The sequence below is a fragment of the Diuraphis noxia genome, unplaced genomic scaffold (assembly GCF_037042655.1).
Source record: "Diuraphis noxia isolate RWA-SAM2 unplaced genomic scaffold, SU_Dnox_SAM2 contig0002, whole genome shotgun sequence".
Taxonomy (NCBI): Eukaryota; Metazoa; Arthropoda; class Insecta; order Hemiptera; family Aphididae; genus Diuraphis; species Diuraphis noxia.
In genome coordinates, this window is record NW_028301712.1 from 45,097,267 (window position 1) to 45,115,775 (window position 18,509).

At 25.0% G+C, this 18,509-nt stretch overlaps 1 protein-coding gene across 2 annotated transcripts in view; it reads left to right on the plus strand.

The window, feature by feature from the left end:
* Positions 1 to 18,509, plus strand: part of LOC107164817 (zwei Ig domain protein zig-8-like) — a 270,224-nt gene that overhangs the window by 192,946 nt on the left and 58,769 nt on the right. For both annotated transcript variants that reach the window (XM_089219194.1, XM_089219193.1), the window contains one exon: positions 11,925 to 12,085. In XM_089219194.1, the coding sequence (XP_089075320.1) occupies positions 11,925 to 12,085 (161 nt within the window). The remainder of the gene's footprint in view (positions 1 to 11,924; positions 12,086 to 18,509) is intronic.

Consider the following 18,509-nt stretch of genomic DNA (forward strand, 5'->3'; position numbering starts at 1 on the left):
ACACGCCTTTGCCGTAGCAAGACCCACTCCAGACAGACTTGCGCGGTTTAGATTTTCTTTAACCGATAAATAACAAATAATGGCAAAAGCAAAACCCCACTAAAAAATGGTAAAAGCATATCGAGAGCGTCAACGTGCAAACAATAAGCCAAGGCCTAAAATAAAGAAAATAAAGAAATCACAAAAATGATGAACAGGTTAATGTACCAAATTTCGACGCTGCATACAGTTCAAACGAATTAATCGTTTCATGGTCGAATTGCAATTTACAAAAACCAAAACAGCAACATTACAATAACAACACACATGACCGTCAACAATCGTCAAGCAAGTGCAATGGGCGTATCAATAGAAGCCATTGCTAATATATGCACAACTGAATTTAAATTGGAGAATGGATAGAAAGTACTTACGGTAGTAGTCTATATCTCACCAAATCAACGAATCCAAGCCATCATGAAGCTTATACATTTCGTACTTCTTCCATTTACTCCAGCTGGTTCAGCACTTCTTGAGGAGAACTATTTTAATTAACCAATAATTATGATAGGAGATTTCAACAAAAATTTTAACGATTCTGAAACACAGCCACTGATCGAATCCTTGAAAAACGAATTCGGGCTACAGATGAACTCAAATAGAAGTCAACACACAACACTACATGGGACAACTATTGATGCTGTTTTCCAAAGGTAATTGGATACATTAAAAACAAAAAATTACGTATCTTATTTCAGCTATTACGATTCCTTTATTTACTATTGTAGCTATTTGTAGGGGGTGGATAGATGGTTTAGAATATGAGTTTTATATGTGGCAAGGATTTGTTGCTAAAAACCCCGGTGGTCACCGCACAGGGAGTTAGTAAAATTGCAACACCTGCCGGGACGTACACTCAGAGCGCTTCCGCAGTTGAGCGTACGACAACGTCACACCAAGACACTATAGGTAATTAATTTCATAATATAATATAGCACATATATATTATGATGTAAAATAAAAATAAATATATTATATATTTAAACTCTTAATCTGCAGACACGTGCCTCTTTTAACGTTCATTGTCGCATATTCAAAAAAATATTTTAACTCAAACATTTTATTTTTAGTACGATAAATACACGTTTTTACTTCAACAAAATTTGTTTTATACTTGGTAATTTTTCTTGTATTGAATCCAACTCGTGTGTGGGGTAAATGTGATCCACTCTCATTTTGCAGCTGTTTGACATAATTTAAAATTTTCTATTTAAAAAAAATCAATGAAACGTTACCATACAAACCCTCAGCTAAATATAGAAAAATAAACAAATTATATTTTTTGTAATTTATAAATTTTATTTTTGATGGGGGTCAGCTAGACCCACACGCGCTTGCTTAAGTATTAATATTATAAATAATACGAGTGTAAATTAGTATGATCTGATAAAAATTCATAATGTTATACATTCTACATATCCACATAATATTTAAGGATCAAGTGAGACAGACTTTCATGATATAGAGTAAGATACTGAATAGTTACCCTATAGTAGGATATTAAATGAAAATATAACTATTGTTTTCGAGATATATGATTCACTAAAACAAATAACTACAATAAACCGCTTAGTGTTAACATAATTCAGATGGTCAATAAAATATTGTCGAATGAGATTCGGTTCTCGTAATACAAAGGCTTATTTTAAAGGCTTCGTGAATAAATAAACTATGACAACCTGCAGTAGTATAGCAAAAAGAGACGTTATAAAATTTTTTTAAAACATGTTTTAGAACTTTGAAAACATATATTTTTTTTAACAAAAAGCATTATTGATGTTTAAAAAACTTTTTGCGTTTGAGTATGAAAATATCACCAAGAATTAAAACGTTTCTGCCATTTTAATTTTTTTAATTTTAAAAAATATCCTAATGTCTCGGTTTATTCGTATAACCACGGTGACAGTTTATTAAATATAAATATTATTTAATATTAAAGGTTAGGTTATTTGTGATTTAAAAGGCATTAAAAAAGGTATTGTAGATTTTATAGTAATGTAGATTATATTAATATTGTATCGACTGTTATAAATCAGTTCCTAGTTAATAATTGATTCATAAAATACATTTCAGACATACATGTCCTATAATGATATTGAGTAGATATAAAATGTTTTTGTATTTGATTTTATCAAATAACTTTGTAAATTATATATTTCTTTAGACATTGTTCAAAATCCATTGGTATTGTAAGACATACTTCTCGTGACACATTCAGACTTGGCATGTTTATTTATTTTATCTCTTTATTTTTTTCTAAGCTTCAATATCATAAATTGATACTGTTCCAAAATTATACGTTTCAAACCATTGCCGAAATTTAAGAGATTTATTGCACACAATAAATTTTCATTGTATTACTTATTTTTCAGCACCCAAAACATACGTTTTATGTGTCATATAGTGGAAGAATGATAATCGCAGAAAGATAATATCTCTATTTGTACCATATTATTAAGTCAATATTAATACGCCAATGCGAATACTATAGTGATATTATGTTTTTAATAGCGAAAAAAATTACGATTTAAATGTATAGTGCTTAACTAAATTATTATTTATGTCAATCATTTTTAAATTAGTGCATATAACTATGAATGATTCATTACTGTAAGTAATTTTATCACTCAGCAAAATTTATTTGTAGTTTAATGTATACTAATATAAAACACAACATTTAAATAAACCTACTGAGAGACAAAAAATTTTTTCATGAACTTAAATTTTTTTTAATCTATTTTTCCAACTATGAGCTCTTCTCCAAATAAAACTAAATCTTCAATCTACAAAAAATGTCACGGCATACGCTAAAGTTTCTTCAGTCACTGATTACAACCAACCTTTCTTAGACGTTAGATGATAAAGAAGTTAATGGTAGCTAAATTAAACCTTCTCATTTCTGTTCAAAGAAAAGCTATATTACAGATATTTATGGTTCTTAAACTCTCAAATACAAAATTTCCACTCATATAAATATAAATGTATATATATATATATAATATATCTTAGAACATGGACATACACAAATTATATTTCCTTTTAAAATTCACTCATTCGTGAAATCAATGATCTTGATCGTATTTAGTAACAATTAATCTGATTCATATATTAAGATTGATTAAATATTGTATTACATATTATAATATGATACAAATATAATTAAATTAAATTAAAAATTAACACTGAATAATTCAAATAAATATTACGCCTTGCCATTACCTAATTATAGTTTGATTTGTCTGTATACACCAAGAACATCGTTCTAATTAAAAAAATTCACCACAAACATTAAAATAGGTACTTGTAAAAATATACCTGCAACGTAATAATATATATTATATTATTATATATCATGAACAGTATAGTAATGATTTTTATTATTTTAAATTTAGATCATTTAAGACTTAAATGTATGATAATATGATGAATTTCAAAATATGTTAACCTATTATTATTATTTTAATGATCAAAGCGTTCATTGACATCGCTCATTATACGGTATAATTAATTTTGACAAAAGCTCCCAATTAAAATTTCAGACAATATGATATTATTAAAAAGTACACCTCAAAGAAATACAATAAATTTATCTTTCTCACAATTATTATTATTTTTTTATTTACGCACTTTTTTATAAACACGTGTTTGTTTTTTATCTTTAGATGAAATTAAAAAAAAAATATATTTTTTGCCTAAATCTTTATTCTTTTCTGCTTTTAAAAATATGAAAATAAGAATACAATATAATTTACTTAGTTAATTAAGTCAGTAAGTTCACACGATTTTTAGTTAAAACACCTACCTATTATGAAATCGTTAATTAAGGTTTTCAAGTCTGTAATTACTATATAGATTTTAAAATTAACTTAACGTTAGCATTTAATCATGAAAGAAGTAAAGTTAATAATCCTCGTCTATCTATAGCTATTAAACTTTGAGCAAATATATAAATCGTCGGTATTCAAAATTCCTATTTATCAGGTAATTATGTAATATACTACATTTTATTTTTAGCCTCATATTTCTTATACTTATGGCATATAAAAAACTATAAAACGAATCGCCTTTTATAACTTGAGATACGAGTTTATACTATTAGGTTATACTATTTAAAAATATTATGTAATCGAGAGAGTTGTTCAAATATGACATATTATTTAGAACATATAGAATTATAAGAATACGTAACACTCTTTGCTTTTAACTAACTCAATGATTTATACTAAAGGTACTATAATACAATAACGATCTAATTTAGATTTAGATTTTATAAAAATAACAGTGAAAATTGTTATATATTTTATATCTATGCTAATGTAAATGCAAATTATCTTCTTTTGAAAATCTGTTTGAGTGAGTATGCATATTTAAGTTTACAGAAATGTTCTCATAAAAATGCTGCTCAAAAACTAATTATAATGCATATAGATTTACATTTTGATTCATGTTATTTTGAGTATAATTACATTAAATTTGTATTTATTGTGTTAAAAATTCTTTAAATAAGGTTCAACGTGACATTGTGCACATTGAATATAAATGTTTATAGAATTTACCTAGTCATTCTTCAACAAAACATTTCATCGACAAATACAAGCGCTATACTCACTGATTACACTATATCGAATTTGCATCCGATTTTTCTCATGGGAGAATCTCTGGGTGTGTGTTGTATGCATTATACACAGTAAAAATCCAACTACTACAAAACCAATGACCTATTTAGTTTAAAAAAAAAATATTGAAAATAAACGTTTGCCAAACGACCGGTCCGTCCCAAGGGAAAGCAACCTAACAAAATGGGATTAGATTATGTCTTAGGTGAACCATTTGGTTTTTGCAAACACGAAGAAGGTTAGTAGGGGACACACTTTACATGCGATTTAAAGTGATGGGATAAAGTATTCAAGTTGGAAGGAAACTGAATTTACATTCTTATTTCTAATTTTATTCTTCCAAATGAAGTTTTCTATCTAACTGGTATAATATTTTGCATGGCTTAAAATAAAATGCTTCCATTAATTTACGAAAAATCTGTCAATAAACCACAGCAAAATTAAACAAAAAAAGTATTTTGTGTAATTTTCCAACCATTTTTAAAATTATTTAGTAATAGCATTTGCTATTCTAAGGTAATTCACTTACAGATCAACTATCGTCATTATTATTATGTATCATATTGAGGCCAATATATAAATGAAAAAATTACTATCAATTAAATTGATCGATCAAGAAAATTAAAAAAAAAAAAATTTTAATCGTAGAATCTAATATTATTATTTTATATTTTGATTATCATAACAAAAAAAATATAATTGGATTGGTAGTATAAAATTTTTATCCTAATAGAGAAGCTGCTAGTCAAACAAAGTTGAGCATTGGAAAAATTAATTATAACTTTAAATGTAATAGTTTAGTTTTATCTTATATTTAGTATGATCGTAAATCAAATCCAAATCATAATTAAGTGAGCATAAACTATTAGTTTAAAAGAATTTTAAATTTTATTTATTTAAATTAATGTAAATAATTTTAAGTATTTTACAGTTGAATAGTAATAAACAGTAAATTACTGTAAATTGTTACTAATACTAAAGCAATCAAGCCTCGCTCATCCACACTGCAGGTATAACCAAAATATTCACCTACGAATACTAGTTGATAAAATTGCATTTATTGCACGTAGTGCACTAAATTTACTATGACTATTTTTATAGAGTTTACATAAAATATTCAAAACTCTTACTCATTAAAATATGCAAATTTACTACAATTATTATGATAATTAATACAAAAATGACATTGTTAGTGATTTATTCCATTACTGTAGTTGTTACTAAATAACTACAATTAATATCCTTACAATTTTCCAATATCTTATCGAACGTTAAAACTGCTACGATTTTTTTAAATATAATGTGTCTATAATAATATGTTACATATATTATGTTTATTTCCATTTTCTTAGCCAATAATTACTAGTTTACTGATTTCACATCGCGTTTACACTCCTCACTACATATTAGGTATACAATATTGGTTATTAGGTATTATAATATTTAGTATTTTAGTTCCATATTATATGTCATTATCACTACAATAATCACTTCAATTACAGTTAAGCTTAAGGCATTTAGTCACAATAAAATGTTTAATACTAACATATTATTAAATTATTTGTGTTGACATATTGTACTATGTCCGTAATGGTGATCACCATCTGCGATTGTCATGTAATTGGACGTATCGTATATAATTATATATCTTGTATATGACGACGTGGGACTATCAATTTTGACTTCGACCTATTGTGATTGTGAATGTTCGTATAGTCTGTTTAACTTACTGATATGCCAGAGAATGAAAATGTTTATACTATACAAACAAAAAGTAGCACTACGGTACTCATGTACGATTAAATATTTAAACTATATGCGACAATTATAATAATATGAAGATTACCAAATTTTTGTCCGTACTAAAAATATCAAAAAATACAGGTCTAATTACATAATATCTAAACTTTTTAGTTTTTACTAACTTTAAATTAGAATTTTTTTTACATATATAATAGTATTAATTATTAGTTTATGTTTGCCATCTATTAGATTTTACCAGACGTATTTTTTTTTTAAGTTATATTATTATACATATTACATGAAACTCAAAATATGATATTGGTGCGACGTTTATTTTATTAATATTAATCAGCGTATTCACAACTGCAACTGTTTGTTTAAATAGTAATGGTTATTATGTTTAGTGGGTCTGAGAATTATGAATGTGAAATTTACATGAACGGATTTAGATTTGTTTTAATGCCTGAAATTGACACACAACTAAATTTTAACGCTGATATCCACAAGAGGCGTGTCAAACATTATTATCCAGCTAGTTTCATTCAATCCAAAAATATTAGTTAAAATCATAATTGTTGATTTATTCTACAAAATTGATTCTTCAATAATGTGAATAAATACACTATCGCTTATAAAAACTCAAAGAGTAAATATATAAGATATTTATCAGTTAGATCAATTTTATAAAATATTTAAAATATGCTGATATTTTTTTAAACTAAACACATATAACTATAATAGAACGCATAAACAACAGTTATTGTAAACAAGAGTATTTTTTTTTATAGCAATACACATATTTATAATATTATAATTACTGATAAGAAAATATATATTATAGTGAGCAATTATACATTTACCCTGTGTGAAATTGTTCCAAATGCATATGCAAAATAAAAATAAAATTCTTTTTCGTTTTTGTATGAAATGTAAATAATTATTTTGAATTCATATTTTTGAGTTTTATATTGAAATACTTACGGTATATATATAGGAATACTCACTTTATAAAAAAAATCATTAAGGTTTAAAATCAAGTATAAATTATGCTTTCAATTTAACCAATAAAAAAGAGCGACACAAAAAAGTTGAATGAGCAAATCCCTACAAATACTGTTTAATAATAATTTAATAAAATTATAGTATTATTTACAAAGGATTATTGTGTATTACACTGGATAAGTATTTATTCACTTCGAGACCCGAGAAGTGTTTTTTTTTTTTTTATTTACCAATAATAAAAAAATAATATAATGTAATCATAAAACAATGTCCTATTAGATTTATGTGAAATTTTTGAATTTATAGGTATAAAATATTATACCTAAATATGTATAGGTACTATGATTGATATTTTTTATTCAATTCGAGTTTAATATTGAATAGAGAATATTTTGTTACAAAAATTTTATAATTGATCTACATAAATAAACCATAATTTTGATAAATAATAATAATAATTATAATAATTTAATGTTTTATTCAAATATTTATGGTCTTGATCATTACATTTTTTTTCAACACACCATTTCTTATCAAATTATTATTATAAACAATTCAATGTTGTTAGTCTACGATAGGTTGATTTAAAAAAAAATTTATTTATAAAAGTTGTTTTACGTTTATATTATCAAATGCATATTTAAAAAAGTTGATATCTCCTCCACATTACCCCTTCATGGTATGCACAGTTATAAATAACTAATAATTTTTATCGTCATAGTGGTATAAATAATCAACCAACCAACCGTATGTTAAAATTAGGGTAGAACGCTCACCTCTGGCCTCACACCCACACCAATGTTTAACAGCGCTCGCTTTTATAGATACAATAAAAAAGACAAGTTGGTGATAAAAAAAAAAACAAAACAAAACAAAAAAAATGTAACATTTATATCTTTAAAATTAAATTTTTGTAATTTTTAATATCTACAATCTACCTATATTAGTTAAAGTCAAATGAATACGTTGAATTTTAAACAAGGTAATTAACGGCGTCGGAGCTGGTGCGTTTTTAGTACAAAAACGTGTTTCATTTTTTTATTTATTCAACTAGATGGATCAAAGACCAATTTTCGAAATTATAATTATAGATAAGTATAAGATAAATATGCATAGTAAATTTTTGTTATTTTTAGAACATATTTTCCTAGCTATATTTAAAATCAAATGAATATTCGGGATTTAATCCAACTTGAAAAAATTTTTCACTTTTAAGAAAAAAATAAAATAAATTATCAAGATCTGATTTATAAATGAGGTGTGAGAGTTTTTCCTATGAAGTCATTTTTTATCCATATAATACATCGTATCAACCTCCCTTAAATAGGTATCGCCGTAGCAGACAGTGGATCAGTAAACAATTACTATAGTTAATGTGGCAACTAAATATAAAACATAATTTTAAAATTAAAATTATTAACATTTTATTTCAGCACAAAGCTGAAATTTATAAAAAAAAATATATCCTTAAATCGTTCACTCCCAAGAAAAATTCATCAATTTAGGTATAATGGACCGGTATGTAACATAAATTATTACCTATATTACGATTAATTATAAAATATAGCGATTTTGTTGACACATTTTCTGATTTAAAAAGTAGGAAGATTAATTTATAATTCATTTTTATATTATTTTACTTGGTATATTTCCCTACGTATATTCAGTTTAAGTATGCAAAGTATTATATTATTAATTTTGTTGTATAGACAAAACTGGACAAGGTACCTATTATATTTTTAAATATATTTCCCCTCATGTATTTATATATCTATAAATACAACTGACAAATTTTTGACATCAATGAACAACAAGTAAAAATGTTAAATAATATTATTGTGCATAGTATAAATGTTGGATAATCACGTGGATATGATTATTTTAAATCAAAAATGGGAAACTTTTAATAAGTACATTGAAATTGGTCAAAAAATATAATTTTGGCTCAAAAGTTTAAAAATTATGCTTTGACTTACATCTTTTATAATATGTTTAATCATTATAGTTATATACTATAGTAATATACAAACCATATTGAATTCATTTGGACATGTCATGTCGTAAATTTGACATATATTTTTTTTGTTTTTGCACAATTTTTCTGTAATCATATTAAATTGTAAGGTATAAATTAAGATATTTATGAGTGGAGAAAAAATACCAAAAATACCAGCTCTATATATTACTGTCTAAATTTAAAAAACCGTTCCATGAAACTTTTGAAAAAACTATTTATAGCTAAAAAATAAACACATCCTCACACGACTGACTGATACAAAACACGTTGTTTGTAATAACGATAAATTCCTCTGTTCACTTGGAATCTTAAATCTCACCATGTAACATGTAAGGTGTTACAAAGTATCGATCAGTAGAAAATGCATTCGTGGTGGCGGCGACTTTTCAAATATTCTCTATAATACCTACTCGACAACAACAGTTTTACGTCCACCGTAGTATAAATCGTAATCGTGCCCGTAAGTTCAGGGTATTATAATAAATTGTATTTTACACGTAACGAGATAACGTCTATTTATCGACGACTATTATTATGCATATAGTAGCGGAGGGTACGGATGTGGCTGCGGTGGTGGTGACGATGATCGTTGTATTAATAGGTACCTATAACCCTAAACTGCGGGAAATTTACATGTTTATAATGTCATTATAATAATATAATGTTTAGCCATTTAAGGGTACACGAAGAATTTTTAATGGGGCCGAGCAAAAGTCTGTATAAAACACTGTACAGAACACTACCACCGACGTGTGCATATCAAAATAAACAATAATTATTATCGCATACGTCCTCCGTCTCTCACAAAACCACCATCCTTTACCACCAATTCGTTATGTCTATACTCTATAGTTATGAAATAATCATAATAATAATACAAGTATAAGGTATACAAAGTCGTGGGCGGGCCGTCTCTTTTTAATATTCAACGTACACGCGTTGAGATAACTTCTGCGTCAGGAATTAATGGAATTATCAACTTTGCTGCATGTACATATATACGAGTATACGTGAGCGTTTGTCGCGCCGGGTAGAACTTTTTGGTGCCCGATACGTGATTATGAATTCTGCTCACGTTATACCGGCCGTCTCGGCATGGTAAATCTCACTAGGTACATGTATTGAAAAATGCCGTATAGATTTAGACACGGAGTTTGCTCAACTTCAGTCTTGGGCCACACGATGCTTAGGCTTTCTCAGTGAAGGTACCCTATTGGTTTCCACAACCTACTAAAATAATAATAATAATAAAAAAAAGTTCGACTTTCAGCAACTATATCTTAACCGGTTTTTACTATAACTACTCATGATTGATGTGACATGTTAGGAGCATAAAATAATATAATAATATCATAATTAATAATATCATAATATGCTAGTCATCGATATCAAGTGAATAATGTTCAACAATAAAAATAACGAATCCATTGCTTTTGTTAAACGATTAATTTATTCGTTTATATAAAGTAAAATGGTACGATTTTTCATGTAGCAATATCCTTACGATATATTATATATTTTTTTTAAATTGTTAGACTATTATTTTTCTAACTAGTTTATAAACAGAGCTGAATACTATAGCATCAATATTTTTATCATGTTTACTGATCACAATTTCCAGTTTAATTGTTTTTCTAAACTAATATTAAAACAAACTAAAAACTAAAAACAGTTCCGTCATACTACATGAATTATGATTAACTCTATACATCAATAATCAGTTGTTATTTCGAATAAAATATTTTAAAATCAATCAATATATCAAAAGACTTAAAATAAAATAAAATTTTCATTCTGATAAATAAATAGACTAATTTGTCCTATAATATATCAGAAAATGTTTTAATAACTTATTAAGCTATATTTGTTTATAAGAAACAATTATCCAATTTTATAGTGAAAGAATTTTCAAAATGTTTAACAATTTTAACCATCTAATATTTTGTTTGTACTTTGTAAATTTTATAATATAATGTTTAAAATATTCACAAATCACAATTCTAAGATTGTTGATCTACAAAATAATCTTAAGTAGATCAGGTATAAGAAACAAAAATCTAACAAATTAAAATGATTTTCATTATTTTGTAACGTTAAAATATACTTTCCTTACTTATAATATAATTTGTAAATACATTCACGTTAGATAGAAATACCTTGAGTCCGGTAAAACAAAAAAAACAATTACACTCCCAAATTTTTAAAGTTACCGTTTCTGGATTAATAAGTTATTTTTTTCGTCTAAAATATTGATATACGTTGATGTGAATTTATAAAATAATAAAATACAGTATTATACTCTACACTGTAAAACTGTGTTGTCTAGACTATTAAATTATATAAGGTTTTGTTTTAAATATACTTGGCAGTCCGTTCATTTCAATTATGGTCGAAGGACTACTTAGTAATGCCCCGTTTATTTCAACAAAAATAAATAATTAATTATAATAGTAACAACAAAATTAATAATTTATTGTTATTAACTCGTATTTTGTTTTTGTTCACAGATACTACTGCTTCTAGAAAGTTCTTGCAGGAGTTTCTACAGGATATCCCACCACCAATTATAGGCCCAGTGTTTGACAAAACAGTGCCGAATAACGTGACTGGGTTAGTTGGTAGAACCGCGTACTTACATTGCAGAGTCAAGAACCTGGGAAATCGAACTGTAAGTAGTTGATACTCGAACATCTCTAAATAATATTTATCAAGAATTGTCTTAAGTAATCAACGGAAAGCATTTAGTGCGTTTTAAATTAAAGTGCATAATGGCATTGTAATAATATTATAATAGTATTACAATTCATTATTATGGGTAGTCTAAATTTTATTGAATAAAGGTTTATGTTGTATCAAAATTATACTGTATATAAATCGTTTGTAATAGCGATAAAAACTTACAACACTAAAATTAACTGCATAGGTTTTTTTCTTCTAGTAATAGTAGTAGGTATATAGTCTAGAAATAATTAACGATACGAATGTAATAAAATAAAAAATAAAACATTTTCTTTTATATCCAAGCAACAATTTATACTTGTTGAAGCTGTTTTGAAATTGCGAGGACAATAACATTTTTCTAAAAACATCTGTAGCGATTGTTTCTGAATTTACTGTGTATTTTATATCTTTCAACATCTGGTAAATATTTTTTTAAGTATTAAAAGTTCAGAAAAAAAAATTCTTGAAATTAAATTTTATTATTTATATATATATATCATAATTCATAATAGGATGTTTTATTGACAATCTTATTGGCTATGCACATTTAAATGTTAATTGTACAGGATTATAATATAAGAACAGAGATGGCTAAATATTTCACAAACTTCGTTTTTTTTTTTAACGAATCAATTTACAATAATAATATCACTTTAATATAGGTTCTTATGTAATATAAAGGTTACTTAACTAAGAATGATAATCTTTCTACAATTTGAATACTTTGTTTATCCTGCCTGTATAATATGATCTTTGCAGATTTATGCAGATAAATGTGTTATTTGGATTTAATTTACCCACTTAAATACTTGTATATTTTTGTATGAAATAACTTCTTTATTACTTTAATCATATATTTGTAGTTAAAATGTTTTAAATAAAATTAAAATTCACTACAATAATAACTACAACAAGACACTTATGTTCATTTTGTAAAATTAATTTTTTTCTAAGAATAAACAATTACATTTTTTAATCTTCGAACAACTTAGATCATTTAAGTCGGATAATTGAAAAACCCTGTGAAATATAACCGTTTTATGGTTATTATTTTTTTTTATGTGATATGGAAACATCTGTTTGAAATTGTTCATGGATGTTATTATGGTTGTGACCAGTTATTTCGTCTTTAAGTGTCCAGGTGTTATTGTTGGATGGAAAGCAATTTTAGTTATAATAATTATTAATGTCGATAAAAAATTAAGCTGGTCAAAAATTCAGATACCACTATAAAATAACAAAAATTATTGTTCATCAATGTTTTATATTTTTTAGATTAAAATATCATACCTACTATATCTAAACACAATAAACAATATTTGGCTTATATTATATATATATATATAGAAACCACACAACTTTTTAAATTTATCAAATTAAAAATTTTTAAACTAAAAAACTTATCGTAAATTGTTTATTTAATAGGAATATAATATTACAACAATTAAAAATAATTAAAATTGATATTATTATCCTTGTATATTTAATATTTGTAGAGCATAAAAATAATTTTTACAATGTGTAATTCTAAGCTGAATGCTGAATGTAAATTATTTGAAATGCTTGCACAATTCATTTTTGAATGATAATATACTTAATATAGTACGTATATAATATGAGTTAAATATTCTTTGTTTAACTATTATCATAGACTAAGGCTAATAATATGCATTTGTAATCATTATTAATCATAGAAATTAGTATAAATTAAATTGTATAATATAACATGTGCCATGAGGAGGTATTTGGGCCATCAAAATAATTAAGTAATCAATAGTGATAAATTGTTCTATTTAGTTAAATTGAATCTAGGGACAATATTTTAAAAATGAAAATTCTATAATTTTACAACTTCTTTATAGTCAAGATGAAATAGTATTATAATAGAATCCATTTTAGAAATTGTAATTAAAAGAGTAATGACCTTAAAAGAACAACTGTTCATATTTGTCATGAAGGTAATTTGTAGAACTAAATCAAACTAAATTAAAAGAAAATACGTTAAAAAATAATTTCAATTTATCTATACATTATTACCCAAATTGATTCATGATTTCAGATTCAACACCCATAACAAATAATAATCTTGAAAAATAATTATTTATAAGTATTTGTATATAATATATAGTGATGAATTAACTATATATTATATTATATATATAATGTAACCTTCGATAATTATTATTATTACAGTAATATAACGAGGAAATAAACTAAGCTTAGGCACTAAGTTTGTAGATTGATAAATACCAGAGATTTAGTAGAATGATAGAAGAAAATAATATTGTGTTTTTCAAATATTCAACACAATAATATTACGTTTTGTAATTATCTGCTGCACTAGGCGTTGAAATTCAATTTTTTTGTAAGCAAGCCATAAGAAACTGCAAGCAATTATTTTTTTTAGCACTATTATGATATAATATAATATTTTGTATCGATAAATTTGCCGTTGGTTCGAGTTATTTTGTAGACTACAAGCTAGCTATGATGAGTCATAAATTCTTCACACAAAAGTAAAATATCCCGTTAAATTATTTCTACGAGAATTTAATAAAACTTATAGGGGCTATAACAACCACTCAGCTAGTAATGCACCCCCCAAAAACAAAAAAAAAAAAACAAAAAAACTCGTGTCAACTTGTGTTTCGTGGATTTAGACGCCGATGTAGTCAGGATACTGGCGACCATCACCTTTCACGTGCATTTTAGTATATATTCTCAATTTATTTCAAACCTGTATATGAAATTTTTTTTTAAAATATGCTATTTGCGTTCGAATTTTATATGTGCATGAAACATTTATTGCATACATAAACACAATACTAACGTGTATTCAAGTGTATATTATTTAGAACAATTTGATGAACCAACTTTTAGTGATTTAAAACAACTATGACAAATTCTCATTAATTTGAATGAATTTCTTAATACAGAGATTGATAATGTGATATATAATTTTCGACATAAACGTAATAAGAATCTGTATTATTTAAATATATAAACTAAATTATTGATTTAAAAATATATTATTATAATTATAAGAATATAATTATGTAATAACTTTAAACTTTTAAACACGCCATACTGCGTCAGTACATAATACTGTCAGTCAAATTCCTAATAAGCCTTGAATAGCGTGAAGGGAAATTTAAATAATAATAATGAATAATTCTGATTCTATCTTTAACGATTTTTCCTGAAACACATACCTAGTCAACAATATAATATATTTTATCACAAATTGTGACTTTAGAATTTCAAACTCTTTTTTTTTGAAATAAATTCTTCCGAAAATGTGATGAACACAAATGTCCAACAAATCTGAATGAGCGTTTATTTGGTCCATAATATTAACATATGGATAAAAAAAATTAAAAGAAAATAAAGAAAATATCTTCCTCTTTACTGCCCGGTAAATAAATTGCCACAAAGGATCACATTTCTGTGTGTATATTTCAAGTTTATTATAACTTAGTCTAAGTTCTGTCAAACACGCCTTGTTATTTATTCTGTACTAGTTAAAATATATATAAACATCATGAAAACATTTTTCTGCTTAATGTTTTCAAGCAAATGTTCGGCAAGGTTATATTTTTTATCAATTTTGACCCTGCTAGAATGCTGTAAAAAGTAGAATTTATAATCCTACATTTTTAAATCAATATAGGTACCATTTACTCATTCATTACTCAGTATTGAAAAAAAAAAATACTTTTAAAAAGTATTTAAAATACTACCAACCAAAATACTATTCTATTTCTTGATGAATAGGTAGTAGGTACCTACTAATAAGTAAAAATGTTTTCGTATAGTAAACATGGTGAGAGGGAGGGGAGGATCTGAACTTATATTTTAAAGGTGTTGATGAACCAGAAAAGGTAAGAACCTATTGCTTCAGATAATTTTTGGTTATTTTTGAAGTTTACTTGATGAAAAATTTTATTTTAAGATTTTTTCATGCTTTTACATGGTTTTTGTATAAGTTTTACAAAGTGGGACTATGTATGTATGTACAGGAAAATAAATATTTGATACTTTAAAAAATAATGTCTGGAAATAAATAATATTTAATTGTTTTTTCTAGATTAAAAAGTCCAAAATGATCAATTTAGTTTTTAATTTAAATCGTATAAAATTACTATTATCATACCTATATAATAATATTATTTACTTAATAAAATATATTAATATTGCATTTTTTTCAGTGTACTACTTAGCCCTAATTATGATTTTTATTACGTTTAATATGTAATATAGTAATTGACATACGCCCTTAGCTGACAGACCGTCATAATTTCAAATCGTATCAACTATCAAAATCATATGCAATGATTTATTATTAAATTAATATTGAACACATCCATTAGTCATTACAATCTTTTTCAATTAAGAGCTACACGTAAACTTGAGTACTCGAAAATTACTGTATTGAAGAATTATTGCTAAAATACTCAACTATTATTATACTAATGTTCAATGAATAATTAATTTATTGTTGTTTTAATCTATATTTTACGGGATTTTTAATAAAAACAATAATTTATTACAGAAATAATTAGTATAATATTCATTTATGCAATTTATTCGCCAAGTTGAAATATATTTGGTTTTTTTTTAACTTACTGTATTTTTATTTTTACTTTATAAAATGATAGCTTACATTTTAAATTTTAAATTCTAAGGAATTTAGTAATTAAATAATTTAATTTTATATCAATATTTACAAGTTAGTTACAATTATTTAAAGTTTTAATGAGAAGATTGAAATTGTACAGGAGTACCCCGAAAAATGTTTATCCACTTACAGCTAATTATCTACTTTTTCGAAATTCAGTTTATATGTATTGAAAATTGAATTGTATGAAAAACAAATAAAATTTATTTTATGATAAATCAGTAATCATAATATAGTTACAATAATATATTTGATAATATTATTTTTAATTTTAATATTAAAATATTATATTACAGAATATGAAATATAAAATATAAAATAATCCTAGCGATAAAAAGTCTAATTTATTTTTCAAAAAATTTAATTTGTAATGACTTATAATTATTAAAAACCAAATATGTATGTACAAAAATGGAAATACTGTTTGAGAAAATTATTTTTTACCTTTAAGAGAACTTTTATGCATATTAATTAATACACATTACACCTACACTACACAGCAAACGCATTGTATTTTGCGAGGTTTTAAATACCTTACAGCAATCGTTCTATTTTCAATAATGACTTTACTGTAGAAAGACGTTTAAACAGTGCATTAGAAATTTATGTATAAATTACATTACGAGATGATTAAAATTGTATATCATAAGCCTTCAAATTAAAAGAAAATCGTTGAGTATACGTTTAAATAACGAATAACTAAGTCACATGACATTACTGCATTACTCCTATAATGGCATAATGTTATTCCGATTTTCAAAACAATTCATGTCAACTGGAAATCATTTAATTGTATAATTACAATTTACTAGTTATTGATAGTTGGTTTATTTAATTATTATATAAATAGAAAAAGTTATATTTAAGAATACTTTTTGTGTAAATGTTATTTATACGCATTTCAGATAGGTGAAAAAAAAAATATATATACAGGGTGATTTTTTAATCATGAACCACTCATTATTTCAAAAAATATCAATGTTTTTGAAAATATTTTTTTACAAAGTTTCATGTTGTTAAAAAATTAACGTTTTTATTGAAAATTATGTTTTTAAATATTTTTTTAAGTTTTTACTTTTTTGAATAACAACCTAGAGTTCTAATTTCATATTCCAAAGCAGAATATTTTTCTTAGTATTTTGATACGTAAAAATCGAATTTTGGACGAGTAGTTTATGAGTTATACGTATTTTAAGTTTAGACAAGCAGAGTAGTGGACAAACATTTTGCGGGGTAACCTCGTACCACTCCATTCCACAAATCTAAACTTTAAATACTTATAACTCATAAACTACTCGTCCAAAATTCGATTTTTACGTATCAAAATACTTATAAAAATATTCTGCTTTGGAATATGAAATTAAAACTCTAGCTTGTCATTCAAAAAAGTAAAAACTTAAAAAATTATAAGGATAAAAAATATTAAAAACATAATTTTTTAATAAAAGCGTTAATTTTTTAACAACATGAAACTTTGTAAAAAAATATTTTCAAAAACATTGATATTTTTTGATATAATGAGTGGTTCATGATAAAAAAATCACCTTGTATATATATATATATAATATATACCAATAACCAACGATAATTGTTATTTATTCTATGTTAAGAAAAATTAATCTATGTAATTGCTGAGGAAAATTCTTAATGCGAAGCACTGAATAATAATAATTTAACTTTTACGTTACTAAGT